Source organism: Artemia franciscana, chromosome 5 (genome assembly GCF_032884065.1).
Source record: "Artemia franciscana chromosome 5, ASM3288406v1, whole genome shotgun sequence".
NCBI classification, from domain to species: Eukaryota; Metazoa; Arthropoda; class Branchiopoda; order Anostraca; family Artemiidae; genus Artemia; species Artemia franciscana.
The window spans coordinates 5,846,369-5,862,089 of NC_088867.1; the positions used below are offsets into that span (position 1 = coordinate 5,846,369).

At 33.3% G+C, this 15,721-nt stretch overlaps 1 protein-coding gene across 4 annotated transcripts in view; it reads right to left on the minus strand.

Moving 5' to 3' along the window:
* Nucleotides 1–15,721, minus strand: part of LOC136026924 (capon-like protein) — a 235,660-nt gene that overhangs the window by 169,254 nt on the left and 50,685 nt on the right. For all 4 annotated transcript variants that reach the window (XM_065703771.1, XM_065703760.1, XM_065703761.1 and 1 more), the window contains exon 4: nt 7,774–7,829. In XM_065703771.1, the coding sequence (XP_065559843.1) occupies nt 7,774–7,829 (56 nt within the window). The remainder of the gene's footprint in view (nt 1–7,773; nt 7,830–15,721) is intronic.

Below are 15,721 nucleotides of genomic sequence, written 5' to 3' on the forward strand. Positions count from 1 at the left end.
GACGTCATATTTGTCGACTGTCGACTGACGTCATGTTTGTCGAGTCGACTGACGTCATGTTTGTCTGACGTTATGTTTGTCCAACATGACAATGTTTAGATCTTACAATGGCATATACTTCATGATATTGGTAGCCTTTAAGTAAAACAATCTTTTTATGAAGTCAAGCCATGTTTTAGGGGTAAGTAGCTGCCACATTCCCACGTATACTTTCCACTATGATATATGATAAAGATTCTAAAGAGCAATTTATGTGGTAGAGGGTTTTGAATCAAAATTTCAATTGCTGGGTTATTTTACAGGGAGAGGTAGCAAGACTGTCTCCCAATCTTACAGACAGCTGGGATTGAACCCGGGCCTCGCATTGAAAAGAAGAGCATCAATCCACTATGCTACCACAAAGTTACATCTACCATAGGATTCAAAAAAAGACAATAGCAGATCACCAACGGCTTCGGGCTATTACTTGATTATTTTTTTTTTTTTTGGTCTTTTTGTCTCGTATTAGGCCGAACAAACCGTACAATCACTGTTCGATTTTTTGGCAGTTCAGCTAGTGTAATCATTAATTTTTTTCCTTGTTTTGTCTTTAGCATTTACATCCCATCCTTTTTCATATTTTTATCGCAAGATTATCAATTAAATAAATAAATATAAAAATATTACCGTAGAACAAATAAGACATTCCTCTTTCGTTTGACCCCTCTAGTCCTCTCTTCAGGAAAAAGAATCAAGTTGAAGAGGGGTTTTAGCTCTTGATATAACCCATTTCAAGAACACAAGAATACATAATTGGCTTACCGGCTTCGGGCTATTATTTTACTTTTTTTGGTTTTCTCGTCTCGTAGTAGGCCAAACAAACCGTACAATCACTGTTCGATTTTTTGGCAATTCAGCTAGTGTAATCATTTTTTCCCTTTGTTTTGTCTTTTGCATTTATATCCCATCTTTTTCATATTTTTGTCAACAGATTATCAATTAATTAAATAAATATAAAAATATTACCGTAGAACAAATAAGACATTCCTCTTTCGTTTGACCCCTCTAGTCCTCTCTTCAGGAAAAACAATCAAGTCGAAGAGGAGTTATGGCTCTTGATATAACACATTTCAAGAACATAAGAATACATAACTATCACTGGTGTGAAAGTTACATTCGGCTTACTTTCGGTTTAATGTTAGATTCAGTTTACTTGAAACAATAGTTGAAAAAAAAGAAAAAGAAAAAAAGAGGACATATCAGTACTACCCATGCAAAAGTGACTTTCCTTGCTGTTAAAGGTATGGGAGGGTTGTAATATTTCATGGTATAGGTATTCAACAATGACAATTCCGATGGTGTGTTTTTTGTTCGATTCAACAGCAATTTATACGGTTTTCAGGCCTTTTAAGACAATTTTATTAAATTTTGTTTTCGCAATATACTTGTATTATTAAGATCAATCAAAATTGTAGTTACCATTCCTGAATTACCTTCAAATGGCAATATTTCCTCAATTTGCAATATTTCATTAGCACATATTTCATGATAATGCATAACTTGTCATTTATTTATCACCATTAATTTTCGTGTGCCTCAAAGTTATTTTTAAAAATTATTATTTAAAGTTAACTCAATGAACTGGAACCGCAGAATAAACTTCAAAAGACTCCTGAATGTTTTGCCAAGTGTGAGATACACAAAGTCACTGACACGAATGAAAAAGGAGCAACCTCAAATAACAACTGAAAATTAACAACTCCCACCTTTCTGTTTTCGCAACATTTGCAAAAACTGACACAAGTAAAATGAGCAGTGAATATCATTTTCAATCAACTCCAGTCATATTTTCAGCAAAATATTTTTAATATGAAAATAAACATTTTCAATTGCAAATAACATGTTTTTCACAGGTCTTAATTTTTTTTACACTTGTATGTGAAGTTATAGTAAAGAAAATTTGGGCATAATTAGCACTGTCAAAAGTTCTTTTTTCCTTCTTTTGAAAACATTTAAGATTTCAGCAAACTTTAAAATCTTGAACTATTTACATTCAGCTTGAACCCTGTAAAAATTGAAGCATTCCTCAAATGTACGATATGAATATAATAAGTGGCGTCGTTGAGAGGGGGAGGCAAGGGGGCAGTTGTCTCCCCAATAATTTGGAAAAAAACTATAATTTATTAAGTAGCTTTAAAACTGTTTAAAAGGTCGTTTGAAGTGTCAAATTTGCTCTTTACTTTGAGTAGATAATTTTTTTAAAATTAATCAATGTTCATTTTTAACACAAGCAACATAGGGATCCATTACACTTCATAATACTTTCCACATTAATATATTTCCAAATACACTGCCTCTGAAAACTTATCATTGAGTAAAAATGTGAGCCTGTTTCACCACATTTGCTCAGGTTATTTTTTTCCCCTGATATTTAAGGTGTTTTTACTTCCTAAAATCTATCAATTCAAGATCCTCTTGTTTTAAAACTTTCAAAGGTGTAAATGAACACACCCTCTATATTTGCAAATAGGAAAAAAATGGAATCACTGAAGAATAAGAAGGTAGATATAGAGTAAATATAATTTCCTGAATGAAAAAAAATCCTTCAAAAAGAAAAAGATAAGACTTTATGCTTTTTCTAATGATATTCGTACTAAAACTAGATAGGTCAAATCTGTTGTAGTTTGGTCATGGAATTTGGTAGAGGGAAATCCACTCCAAGAATCATTCAATTTTTCTAAATTTTTATTTCCAGTACTTAATTGAAACTCCGATTCTCTTATTTGTCATTAAAATGCCTAATAAGGGCTGATAACGTCCTATGTCTTATGCTCCGGATTCACATGCTAACCCATAAATGTCGAACTGCATCTATGTACAATACAATACTGACTTCTTGCTATTTTCACTTTTCCAAATATTTCTTTTAACCAGGTCCAAAAAAATTGATATAAATGTGCTAAGAATGACTGAAATTAATTGCATTTCACACAACGCCATGCCTACCTGTGAACATTTAACTCTATATCTGCATGCTATATGTCTGCTGAGAATAAAATAAAGTGAATTTAAATTTATTATGTATATTTTTCTCACAATTTAGAAATTGTGAGACCCATTCTCTTTGGTCGGTATCAACCCATTCTCTTTTTCTATTAGTTACCAGTTTTATTGAGTAGCACTAGGAGACCAAGCTTTGCTCTTGGAGGGAATTATAGACATAAAAATCGATATTATATCAATACTGTAACCCCTTCCAGAAATATATACCGCCCATACCCTGATTTACACAAGAAAAACTTTTGTGTATTTTTATAGAATTCAATTTTTTAAACAAATATAAAAAGGGGAAAGAAGTTTTCAAACTCCAGAAGCCAATTATCCCTTCTAATGGGCATCCCTAGCAATTTTTATTTAATTTAAGGTTTCTCCCCTAATGATGCCAAGAATTGTACCGATTTTTTAGATATTCTTTTTCAAACTATCTCCAAAAGATAAGTAAATAATTCTCACTTTATTTTTTGAAATTTGAAATATGGTCGATATTTAAAAGTTGGGAATATGTCACAATATAATGTTACACAGATAGTGGTAATACTTTAACTTATCCTGTATCTTTCCTTAGACAGCACTTTTGCGCTGGCTACGATTTTAGTTTCAGCTTTATGTGGTCCGATGATATCAATGATGTTTATTAATCTAAACTGGCGAACAAAGAAAAAAAATAATTTAATAAAAATATTTCAATAAATCACATATATTGAAAGTTTAGTACAACAAATTAAATCTTACAGGGTCAAAATCCATTCAAAATTACGAGCAATTGAATAGCGCCATACCCGGGGCTTTTAGAATAGAGTTTGGTTCTATTATGAAATTGAGTATCCTGTGCTGGGGGTTAGGGAAGTGAAGGGGGAAATGTACTGCAGCATTAGTGGGGAACCTGGCTGAAAAAAGCGGAGTGTATGCGACATTCACCTTCTCCCACCCGAAAGTTTGTTTACGCTATACTACTGTCGTCTACAGCTACTCATTGCTGACAATTTCAGTAAAAGCAAAGAGCCAGCACTTATATTTATGACTGTTTAATGTGTGATTATTGTTTATAATGTATTGCATAATGTTTTTAAATTCACCAAGCAGTGTGTTTGTCAAATTCATCTCTTCTCAACTTTTCTTCACTACCGCTTGAATAGCACCTACTTCAATAGCATCCCCTCTTGCTCTCCCCCCAATGAAAGTACTGTAGCTACGCCCCTGAATATAACGATACTTAATAATTATTACTATACTGATAGAAATAATATTAGTGATATTAGTTTAATGATATCAGAAATAATCTTATTTTGAAGTACCAAGGAGACTAAAATAAAAACACTTTTGTCTTCTGGATTCATTTTAGGTCTATTCACACCTGAAAACCACGGTTTTCGAATTTTTTTTTCTTTTTGATGTCTCAAAATTATCAAATTTGTCAGGAATTGTCATATTTTGTCACTGCTGCCACGCTGTTTTTGATGTCAACAAAAACAGGAATTGTCATATTTTGTCACTGTTGCCACGCTGAACCTCAGAACGAATCAGCAAAACTAATTAGCTAAATTCGATCACATTTCTTTGTCCGTAAAATTCAAACAATAACAATTTGTTAAGATTTCGTTCGGTAGTTTCAATCTTATGAAGTTTTTGGGGCAGTATCACATTCTTATCAGCGTTGCCATGCTGAAACATGAAAATAAATAAGGGAAAACTAACTAGTTAAATTTGGCAACGCTCTTTACGCGTAAAAATTCAAACATTAACAATATGCTGACTCAAAAGACAATCTTACCTTCAAAGAGAAACTACTCCTAAGCTCTTTGTGTCATATATTTTTAGCTTATTTTTGGCCGATTTTTCCGCCAGTTTTTTTTTTTTTTTTGGTGTGCCATCCGCTACTACTAAAACTGCATAATGGCATATCAGTGGCGGCTCTTGCCTCTCAAGCCCAAAAATTTTTGATTAGCGCCCCCTCCCTCCTTTCTCACAAAATTTCCAGGCTGAATTTTAACAAAACTTTCCATTTATTTCAATCTGACATTTCTTACTTTAGCCCCTGCAAAATTATTTATTATCTCGTCCAAATTCATGGCTTCTAATTCTTCGCGGTCTATCCTTATTAATACTAAATCATATAGTCGCTCCTTGTCCGTAGTTGATTTGAAGTATTTTAATACAAATTTAAGTTTACTAAACCACCACTCACTACTGGCCGACACTGCTTTCGCTAATAATTTCGATTTATTATTTTATTTGATTATTGATAAATTTGGCAACTCTTATACTGGAGGTAGACTCCTTTATCTCCGTGTTGCACAATTAATTTTAACATATCATTTCATTTAACATAATTAAACATAATTAACATATTAAACATAAAACATATTAAACATTAAACATATTAACATTAAACATAATTAACATTTCATTTAACATAATTTAACATATTAATTCTAACATATCTATATGTTTCTTTAAGGAAATGTGTCGGTGTTGAACTATTTTTTTTTTATTATCCTGGAGTTCCTGGAACAACTGAATATTTTTTACAAAGTTTGAGGCAATTTGCTTCAATATCATTAACATTCGTGTCATCTTGAAATAAATCTTCCGTATCAAGCAAAATCCCAAATTTGTATTCAAATATGAGATTTTGCACCCCTAAAATTTCTGCGCCCGGAGCAAATGCAACCACTCCCCCCCCCCCCCCATAAACCACTTCCACTGCATACGAAGGTCAGTTTAATAGAAAAATATCAGATTTGTCCTAATTTTTGAAGACATATACGGTCGTGTTAGTTTTCTCTTAACCAATTCAAACAGATTAAAAAAAAAAAAAAAAAAAACAGATTAAAACAGATTAAATCATCTCACTGTCCTTAGTACTTAATTAAATGAAAAAAACTAGTTTTTTTAACTGTAAGTAAGGAGCGACATTAAAACTTAAAACGAACAGAAATTACTCCGTATATGAAATGGGTTGTCTCCTCTTCAACGTCTCGCTCTTTACGCTAAAGTTTAACTCTTTGCCACAATTCTACTTTTTAAAACAATAAAAAGCTTTATCGTAAAGAGCGAGGTGTTGAAGAGGGGACAACCCATTTCATATACGGAGCAATTTCTGTTTGTTTTAAGTTTTAATGTCGCTCCTTACTTACAGTTAAAAAAACTAGTTTTTTTTTCATTTTATTTCTGGACGTTTTTGAATTAATGCATGTTTGATTTTGGCTCTCCACCATAGGACTTGTCCAATCTTATTGAATTTTTTGTATTGAATCAGATTAACAGATTATTAATAAGAAATTTACAAATTAATTCCTTTTTGGGCTAAATGGCTTTCTCTTAGTTTTTATCAGACGATTTTGAGAAATAAGGGGTGGGGAAGGAGGCCTAGTTGCCCTCCAATTTTTCGGTTACATAAAAAGGCAACTATAACTTTTAATTTTTAACTAACGTTTCTATTAGTAAAAAATATATGTAACTTAAGAATTAACTTACGTAAAAAACTTTTATATTCTTATATTTTTATTATGTATATAAGGGGGTTTGTACCCTCGTTAATGCCTCTCTCTTTACACTAAATCGTAAGTTTTGTCTCAATTCTTTAAGAATGACCCCTGAATCAGAAAGGCCGCAGAGTAAATAGTTGAAATTACTAAAAATACTTTAGCATAAAAAGCGAAGTATTTATCTCCTCCTAAATACCACGCTATTTATGCTAAAGTATATTTAGAGCCCCTCATATGCGTAATAATCTCTGTTCGCTTTAAGCTTCAATGCTACTCCTTACTTTATCCTTAATTGAAAAAACTTTTTCATGTTTATTTTTTCATTGTTTTTTTTTATAGTAGTTTTAGGAAATCCTGTGCCCTTTTCATCGAATTTCTCTTCCCCCATGACATATTTCTCCAAGGAAAGATTTACCCACATAGCCCCTCCCCTCAGCCCCACCCTCAAAACCAAAAACCAAAAAAATCTCCCAGAAAACGTCTTTACACTTCCCAATAACGATTATTATATGTAAACACTGGTCAAAGTTTGTAGCTTGCAGCCCCTCCCCCAGGGACTGTGGGGGAGTAAGTCATTCCCAAAGACATAGGTATTATGGTTTTCGACTATGCGGAACAAAATGGCAATCTCAAAATTTTGATCCGTTGACTTTGGAGAAAAAATGAGCGTGGGAAGGGGCCTAGGTGCCCTCCAATTTTTTGGTTATTTAAAAAGGGCACTAGAACTTTTCATTTCCGTTAGAATGAGCCCTCTTGCGACATTATAGGACCACTTGGTCGATACGATGACCCCTGGGGAAAAAAACAAACAAACAAATAAACCCGCACCCGTGATTTGTCTTCTGGCAAAAAATACGAAATTCCACATTTTTGTAGATAGGAGCTTGAAATTTTTTCTATAGGGTTCTTTGATACGCCAAATGCGATGGTGTGATTTTCTTTAAGATTATATGACTTTTACGGAGTGTTTCTCCCTATTTTCCAAAATAAAGCAAATTTTCTCAGGCTCGTAACTTTTGATGACAAAGACTAAAGTTCATGAAACTTATATATTTAAAATCAGCATGAAAATCCAATTCTTTTGATGTATATTTTAGCATCAAAATTCCGTTTTTTAGAGTTTCGTTTACTATTGAGCCGGGTCGCTCCTTACTACAGTTCGTTACTACGAACTGTTTGATTAACATAATAAACTAAATAAATTACTAATAAAGTAAGTTATTAAAGATAATAACTGAATGATTACCTATAAATTGGATGAGACAGGAGTACTAAATTGGGTTCTTCAACAGCAACCTTTCTCTGGAAGAAAAAAAAGAAAAATATAATGGTCAACCAAATGTTAGTAGTGATTTGAATAAACATTAAATTAATCGAGTCTCGATTGCCAAATTTATATCATACGGACAGTTATGGGCACATTATTCATTTCAATGTTCTAGGGCCTAGAAATAAAAAATTAAGTAAAGGCATGAGTAATACTAATGTAGATCGTGGGGAGCATCTCCATCAGTAATGGGGGTAGAGAAAGGTTTGATATTTTTCAATTAAGAATAACATTTATGCATAATATAATCTCAGATATGAAAAATAGTTAAGGGATAATTAAAAGAAATGATCTCAGTTTATTGGACGGATGAATACAACCCTTAAAACCCGCCTAACCTTGATTAGACATATCAAACTTAATCAAGCTTCAAAATGACTTGTGCGTGTGAAAAATGTGAAGACAGAAGAAATGAACGGATTGATTCTTGACTTGGTTAATTTTGCCATTTAATGTGGCACGCTATGACGTCTGAAGAGACTTTTTTTCAGACCAGGTGCCAAAAACACGTCGTTTTATAGAGTTCTAGGGAATACAAAAATAGGTGATTGATAGGGCTGCTGACACGATTGAGGGACCAACAATCTGAAAAAAAGGCAGTACGATGAAGCAACAAACCTCAACAGGTTGCAGACTTCCTGTTGGAGTTCTAAACAGTAAAAATTTCAGAGACTCCACTAGCTCGTTCTGACAAAACGAAAGGATTGTTAACAAAAGAGAAACAAGGATAATAACAACCAGTGCAAAAAACGACGAGAACTATGCAAATATTTCGATCAAGAACTCCACTTCACCGTCTTCAGTGCAAATAATGACAAATTCAGATATGAACAAAATCTTGAATGGATTGAATTTTGTATTCAGTTACTCGGTACTTGTGTATTATTCAGAACACCCTCCACCAAACATCCGTTGCTGCCGTAAGATTTTTCTGCATTATTTTTCCTTTTTGTAAACAAGGATTCATCTATTCCCACTGTATAACCGATTCCTCCGATTTTCCCACAGTTTTTCTGTTGCATAGAAAACATACACACTTTACAGAGGCAGTTATTCCAATGGATAGCTGTCTTCTTAGAAATGCCAAGCTCTCGTTCATACCAGGCCACATTTATCAATTCGTAAACCCAGCAATAAATTAATGTCATGTTGCGTCCATTGCCGCACTGTTTTGTTGTGGGCAACAACTCCTTATCCTGGAAAAATATAATTGCCTCTTTTTCAGTCTTTGGCAAATTCCAAATCTTCATTTCAAAATCCATGTTCAGACACCATCTTCTATCACTATGCGTAACAAACTAAATTGAGTTTTGTCTCTGTGGCTATGAAACCAGATTTTCTCATAAAATGTGCCTGCATAGTAGTTTGCTTCAAGAAAGAACCTAACTTCACTTACTGAGTGTGTCCTGAATAATAAGAAAGTACCAGTTACTATTTCACCATTGAAATAGGTTTTTTCCTATTGTAGTTTCAGTGTTTGTTTCAAAGTTTGGTTTTCATTTATATTTTAGGACTTTTATCTGTATTTTTTTATTATTTGCGCTAAGACGGTCAAGCGGAGGCATTGACCGAAATATTTTTGCATAGTCCTCTTCATTTTTTTCACTTGCTATTAATATCCTCGTTCTCTCTTCTTTACGATTCTTTTGTCGTGTTAGTTCTAAACAGGCATTTCATAGGTCTTACCCCGTGTGCCTCTGAGTAAATCTGTGGCTCTAGCCACAGTCTAACACACATGCCTCCGTACCTCAGGTATGAATAAAATAGTATAGTGTGAAAACATTGTCAACAACTGAACAAAAAAAAAAAAAAAAAAAAAAAAAAAAAAAAAAAAAAAAAAAAAAAAAAGGCATAATTCTTGGTGTAACTCCCAAAACAAGACTCAAAGGAAAATGTTGCCTAGTTTTTTCGAAAAGAAAAATCCATACAAAAACTAACACTAGCATAAGGCATATTTCCAAGCCATGAATCGACCCAGATTCAAGTCCAGGGAAACTAGAATTGAACAGTTCTCCCCTAGAGGGTCTTGAGTGGTAGTTCGACTCGAATTCAAGTCGAGTCGAATTCGAAGTCAAAAATTCAAATAAAAGTAAATCTAGCTTGAACTTGAGTGTCGTCTCTTGAACCACATGACCTACCCTACGTACTGCAAAATTATAAAATATTGTAACAAATTGAAGGCGTATGCAGAAATTAATTCAGGGGTGATGAGAGGTGAGGGAAATTAAGGATAAAAGCAGTTGAGTAGCCATTATACACTTTCTGAAAATAAAACATGTTTAAGTTTAACTTTTCAGATATTTGAGGTGTATTTGAATATCCTGGAAATTTTAAAGTTAGTGACCGTTGAAATTTGTTACTTATACTAAAGTTTATTAATATAACCATATGCAAAGAAATTTGTAGCTTGCTTTAATATAAATCAATCTTTTTCAAATTGCTATTTAGCTATTTCTAAAACTTCTTTTAAAAAAAGCCAATTTTTAAATACGGTGATAATGTTCTGGATAATTGATACGCTGAGCCTAAATTTCAAAGATTACGGGTGCACGGGGGATGTGTTTATAGAGCCTCCATTGCGTCCCGCAAAATCCTGATATTTTACGTTTTTCACTGTAATTTCTGAGTTTTAAAAAATGTATTTCGGTTATTTTTGGGATTCCTCCATCCCTATCCGCCTCTTCAACTAACGCGTCTCCATCCAACCTAAAATTTTCGTCAACATGTCTGAATGGGCAAAAAAGCATTTTAATCCTAAAATATCAAATTTTCATTGAGCAGGGGGAGGGAGGCTTAAGATTCATTTCTGGAATCTCCGTCATCCCCTCCCTAACATGTAAAAGTAAGTTCTCATCATTAAGGGAAATGCAATTGATGCATATGGAGATGGAAAAGCCTTTGTTGGCGTTGTGCAAAGACATCTTAGGCCAAGTTTGAACTTAAATATTAAATAGCTGTTCAATTATCGTCAAAAATATTCTCAGTTTACCACGAGAAAAATTTTGCTAGGATTTCCCCATTTCTATTTTTGTATCTGCACCTCAAGGATGATTATGTTAAATTGAGCATCAGAAAAAATTTTGGTGGTAAAACCCACTTCTATTGTATCAAATGAAGGTGAACTGAAGAGTAACGTGATATAGTGTTGATGGTAGAGAGATTTCCGGAATAGCATAAGTAATTAAATCCTAATTTGTAATACAAAAAAAAACAGCAGCAACAAAATGATATTTCGGAAGATGGTTTAGGTCTTCCATTTTTTTTTTTTTTTTTTGAAAAGTACAATAGAAGATGTTTTGGTGATAAAAAAAACTACTTAAAATTGTTTTCCGATTGCATAGGACTAGTGTGTTATAACTAAATTGGGGTGATATAAAACAAAAGTATCAGTTATACTGCATAGTTTTAAAATACAAATGTTTAATTTCCAGAACAGAATAGGCAAATTGATACTATTAATGCGACAAGAAAATATGCTGAAAAATGATATCTTCAAAGATGTTTTAGAGTTCCATTGGCACCAAAATGAAAAATAAATTACCCCCGGACCCATCATTTGTCTGTTCATTGCAGGAAAAGGTAATTTTCTAAGATTTTTCACTTGGTTGTTTCAAATTTTGAAGTTTCTATGGCATTAATACATTTTTTGGCAGTGTTGCAACGTTGAGCCGTGAAAATAAATAAGCAATACTATTTCGTTAAATTTGACAACGATTTTCTTCATTAAAAATTCAAACATTGATAATCTATCCATTCTAAAAGACAACCACAGCTTCAAAGAAAAGCTAAGCTTTTTTAAGGTTTTATTGTCAAACGTTTTTGGCTTTTTTTTTTGCTGAATTTTCATCGGTTTCTTTTTTCTGGATTTGGCATCCGCTACCACCAAAAAAAAAAGTGCATAACTAGATATGGATGTCCTTTTGATCGAAAAATTGAAGTCTCACCTATCCTAATCTTTTAAGATATATGTGGTTGTGTAAGTTCTTGCTTGACTAATTTAAACAATCATTAATTTTCACTATCCTTGGTATTTTGAGTTTAACTTAGTTATTCGGGCAAATATACATACGTTGTTTTTTTTTTTTATTTTTTGTTTTTTTTTTTACAAGCACAAGGCAGAACGCTTTAATTGAAGAAAGATGAGATATATTTTCTTCTAGAAAATATGATGTGGTATGGCTATATTAAGATTTTGTGTTGGACAAATACCTTTCAGACTTGACAGTAAAAAAATTGTCATTTATTTACCCTAAAGGTGATATGACCTTTTGAAATTTCTGAAATAATTGCAAAAAATCTTTCGCTAATCTGCAGTCAAAGTGAGAATCAGCAGGATTCTCACTTTGAATCAGCTTAGTTTAAGTGAGTCAGCCAAGTCAGCCTTAGTCAGCCAAGAATCAGCTTAGTCGAAGTGAGCTTAATCACACTTCGATCCTACTCATCTACATTATCCTGCTTGTAGTCCCTTTGAGAACAGCTTAGTAAACTGTGTTTGTAAATATTACATCAGACGTGTGAAAATGTCTGATACGACCTTTAGACGTAAGAGCGACGAAGTGCGGATGCTGGTTTTATGTCCTATGCACGTGGATGCCCGTCTATATATGAGGGATTTCCTTTTCTTTTTTTTTGACTAGTTTTTTTCCCTAGATTCTGAAACTATTTTCAGGTTCACATATCTGAGTAAACTTTCCCAGGTGATTTGCCAAAACCAACAGTAAATGTTGTGCCAACAAACGTTACTCAGGAACTGACAAGAAACAATTCAACAATAAAGGCTTGAGGTTTATTCAATTTCAGAAGAGTTTTTTTGCTCTTTCTTAAATTATTTTATACAGGGTGGGACGGAGGAGTGTCTATCGATAATTTTACGTGTTATTTAAGCCAACTATAATTTTGCATTCATGGTAGCAGTAGTCCTATGTGAGGATACTAGATGAGTTGATCTTTAAGATTTATTATTTTTTTTTAATTAAGGACTTGTCCCTTTTCACACAGATTAATTTTCATTGTTTGATACGATTCTAGGTTACACGTGTTTTGTATCTTCTTTTTTTTTAAAACTTAATTCTGTCTTTTTGCTCTGTTGTACTGAGAATAGCTGGAGAAGTTTAAAATCAAAATATTGGAATTTGTATTTTTACCAGAAAAAAAATCACAATTGCGTGTTTATTTGTTGTGGTTTTTTCCCTAGAGGTGGTCGCATGGAACAAATGGTCCTTGAAGATCAGGAGTTCGTGCATTCGAACGGAAATCAAAAGTTCTAGTGCCATTTTTAAGTGATCAAAAAGATTGGAGGGCAGCTATCCCCCTCTCACGCGCCCCTTTTCCTTCTAAAGACATCTGATCAAAATTTTGCGAGGGAATTTTTTGGGGAAATTTTCTGCGGGTGGAATTTTCACAGGGAATATTTTTCAAGGAGAGGATAGCTTCCGAGAGGAAATTTTCAGGGGACATTTTACACGCAGAGAGGGAAGAAGATTTTCTAGCATTATTTGTAAAACCGTCAGAAATTAAATAAAAACAAGTTTTTTCAACTGAAAGCAACAATAAAACTTAAAATAAACATATTTTATTGCGTATATGAGGGGGGCTGCCCCTTTCTCAACCCTCACTCTGTACATTAAAGTGTGACTTTTGTTAAAGGTTTTTAAGAAAGACTGATTAAGTAAAAGGGCCGTCGAATTTGAATGAGAAGTGTTTTAAAAGAGCTTTAAGACTACAGCGCAAAGAGCGAGGGTCAAGGAAAGGACATCCTCCCTCATATGCAGAATAGTTTCTGTTCGTTTTAAGTTTTAATGTTACTCCTTATTTTCAATTAAAGAAAGTTTTTTATCTTTATTTAATAAATCAAACGGAATATTCAACCAAATGAAGACATTTTTCCCAGGGCGACGTGAAATTCAGGCTATGAAGCAAAGTTTGACTTCCAGAGCTTAAATTTAGGGTTGGAGGCGGAAGTCGTAAGCAATAAACGTAAATTTTAAACAACTGATTTTCAAGACTCGAATCAACTTTAAAAGTTCATGTCGCAAATAAAGCAAACAAATACAGGGTCAAGAGTCTTATGTTTATTGACCTTCTCAAAGGCTAAAATTGAAGCCTATTCAACTTAGGGATTATAAAATGCTAAACCGTTCGCCAGATACTTTAGGACCAATAGTTAAGACATACCTGCCGATAAAAGCAAGATTATGTACGACTAAAGTGCCGTCGATTTATCTGGATAGGGCTACGTTAACCTTTTAAGTTAATATTTGAATTTTACACGAAAATATAAGATATTACAGAAAAGTGTAAAAAATTTTAACTTCCCCTGTGTCTGTATCGCAAATTTGTTATCTTTTGATAAACAAAATTAAGCTTTCTTCATTCACAAAAACATCTAATTTGGCAAAAAACTCGAATGGAAATGCCAAAATTTTGGTTGATGATCACATTCAAATATGTTACTTAATCTTAAAACTGAAAAAAAAATGCTCTGAAATTTCAGATATAGATATGTCCACTGGATTGTAGTAAAACAAATGCGATCGCATTGCTTCTAGGAGTAAATACTTAAAATCATCCAATTTAGGCCTAGAAGTGTTGCAATATTGTATTGTCTGCTCACCTCTTGAAATTTTTGGTCTTTTTTGGCCTTTTTCGGTTGTTTCAAATATTTATTTTTGTCCTTCCATTTATTCTTCGTCCTTATCATGTTTCCGTCAACGGATTTTCAATGAATAAACAAATATAAAAATATTACTGTTGAACAAATAAGAAATTCTTCTCTTGTTTAATCCCCCTCCACCCTTCTCCTCAGGAAAATGAATCAAGTTGAAGGATATTTCGACGATTATACCTTTATGCCTCAAATGGTATCCTATACTTAAAAGTATACCTCAAATAACACGTGTAACTTGAGAATTTCGGACGTATTTGCTTAATATATGACCGATTTTATTACTATTGTTAGAACTTTTTAAGAAAGTTCACTGTTAACTGTTATCATTAACTGTTCACTGTTATCTGTTATCACTGTAATCAAAGTTAACTGTTGGGACGAACTCGGGAGCTTGAACTCGATCAACCCTTCTTTTTTGGCTATCCAGATAATTAATTGACTCTTAGCTTTTTATGTTCACCAGTAAAGCCCCCAAAATTAGGGATTACGAAATGACCCTAAAAATGAAAAAAATTACTAAAAATTTACCCAAAATTACCGAAAAGTTGGTGTTCAATTTCCCTTTCTGTGTCGGCAAAAGTATCAACTGCCGTTGACAGGAAAAAGTTGAATGCACAGATGTATATAAACAGACACAGTACTAGCACTCAGAACTAAATTTTTACAGCTAGCTCTAGATAAAAGCAATGCCTAGGGCCCGGGGCCCCCTTCTTTAAGGAGCCAGTTCTTCTAGGGAAAGCAAAGTTTCCTTGCCATATATCGTATAACCTTATCTGGTCGCTGAAGTATGAAGACAACTTTGATTTCTGCCTACAAGCTACCTTTTAAGGCGATGTATGTTCCAGGCTTAAACATCCACTGCCAGGTGAGGAGAAGGGTGTACCCATCACTAAAATAGTTTATGTTCAAATCTGAATTATTAGCAGTTTGTATCTTTAAATTGGCATGTGTTAACCTTCCTTAACAGCCGGTTGTACTGGAATTCGAAGTACATGGAATGTACTTGGCTGTACCAAGAACGCACTCCACATAAAAGGACGGCTTTTTTAGGCGGAATCATAGTTTTCTTAAAATAATACTCAGATAGACATTGTAATGTATCTGATAAGAAAACCTCTGCTTTGCCAAAAAAGAATATCTTTTCTATTCTTCGCCAAAAAAGATACTTAAATCTGGTTTTTCAGATTAATCTGTTAAAAA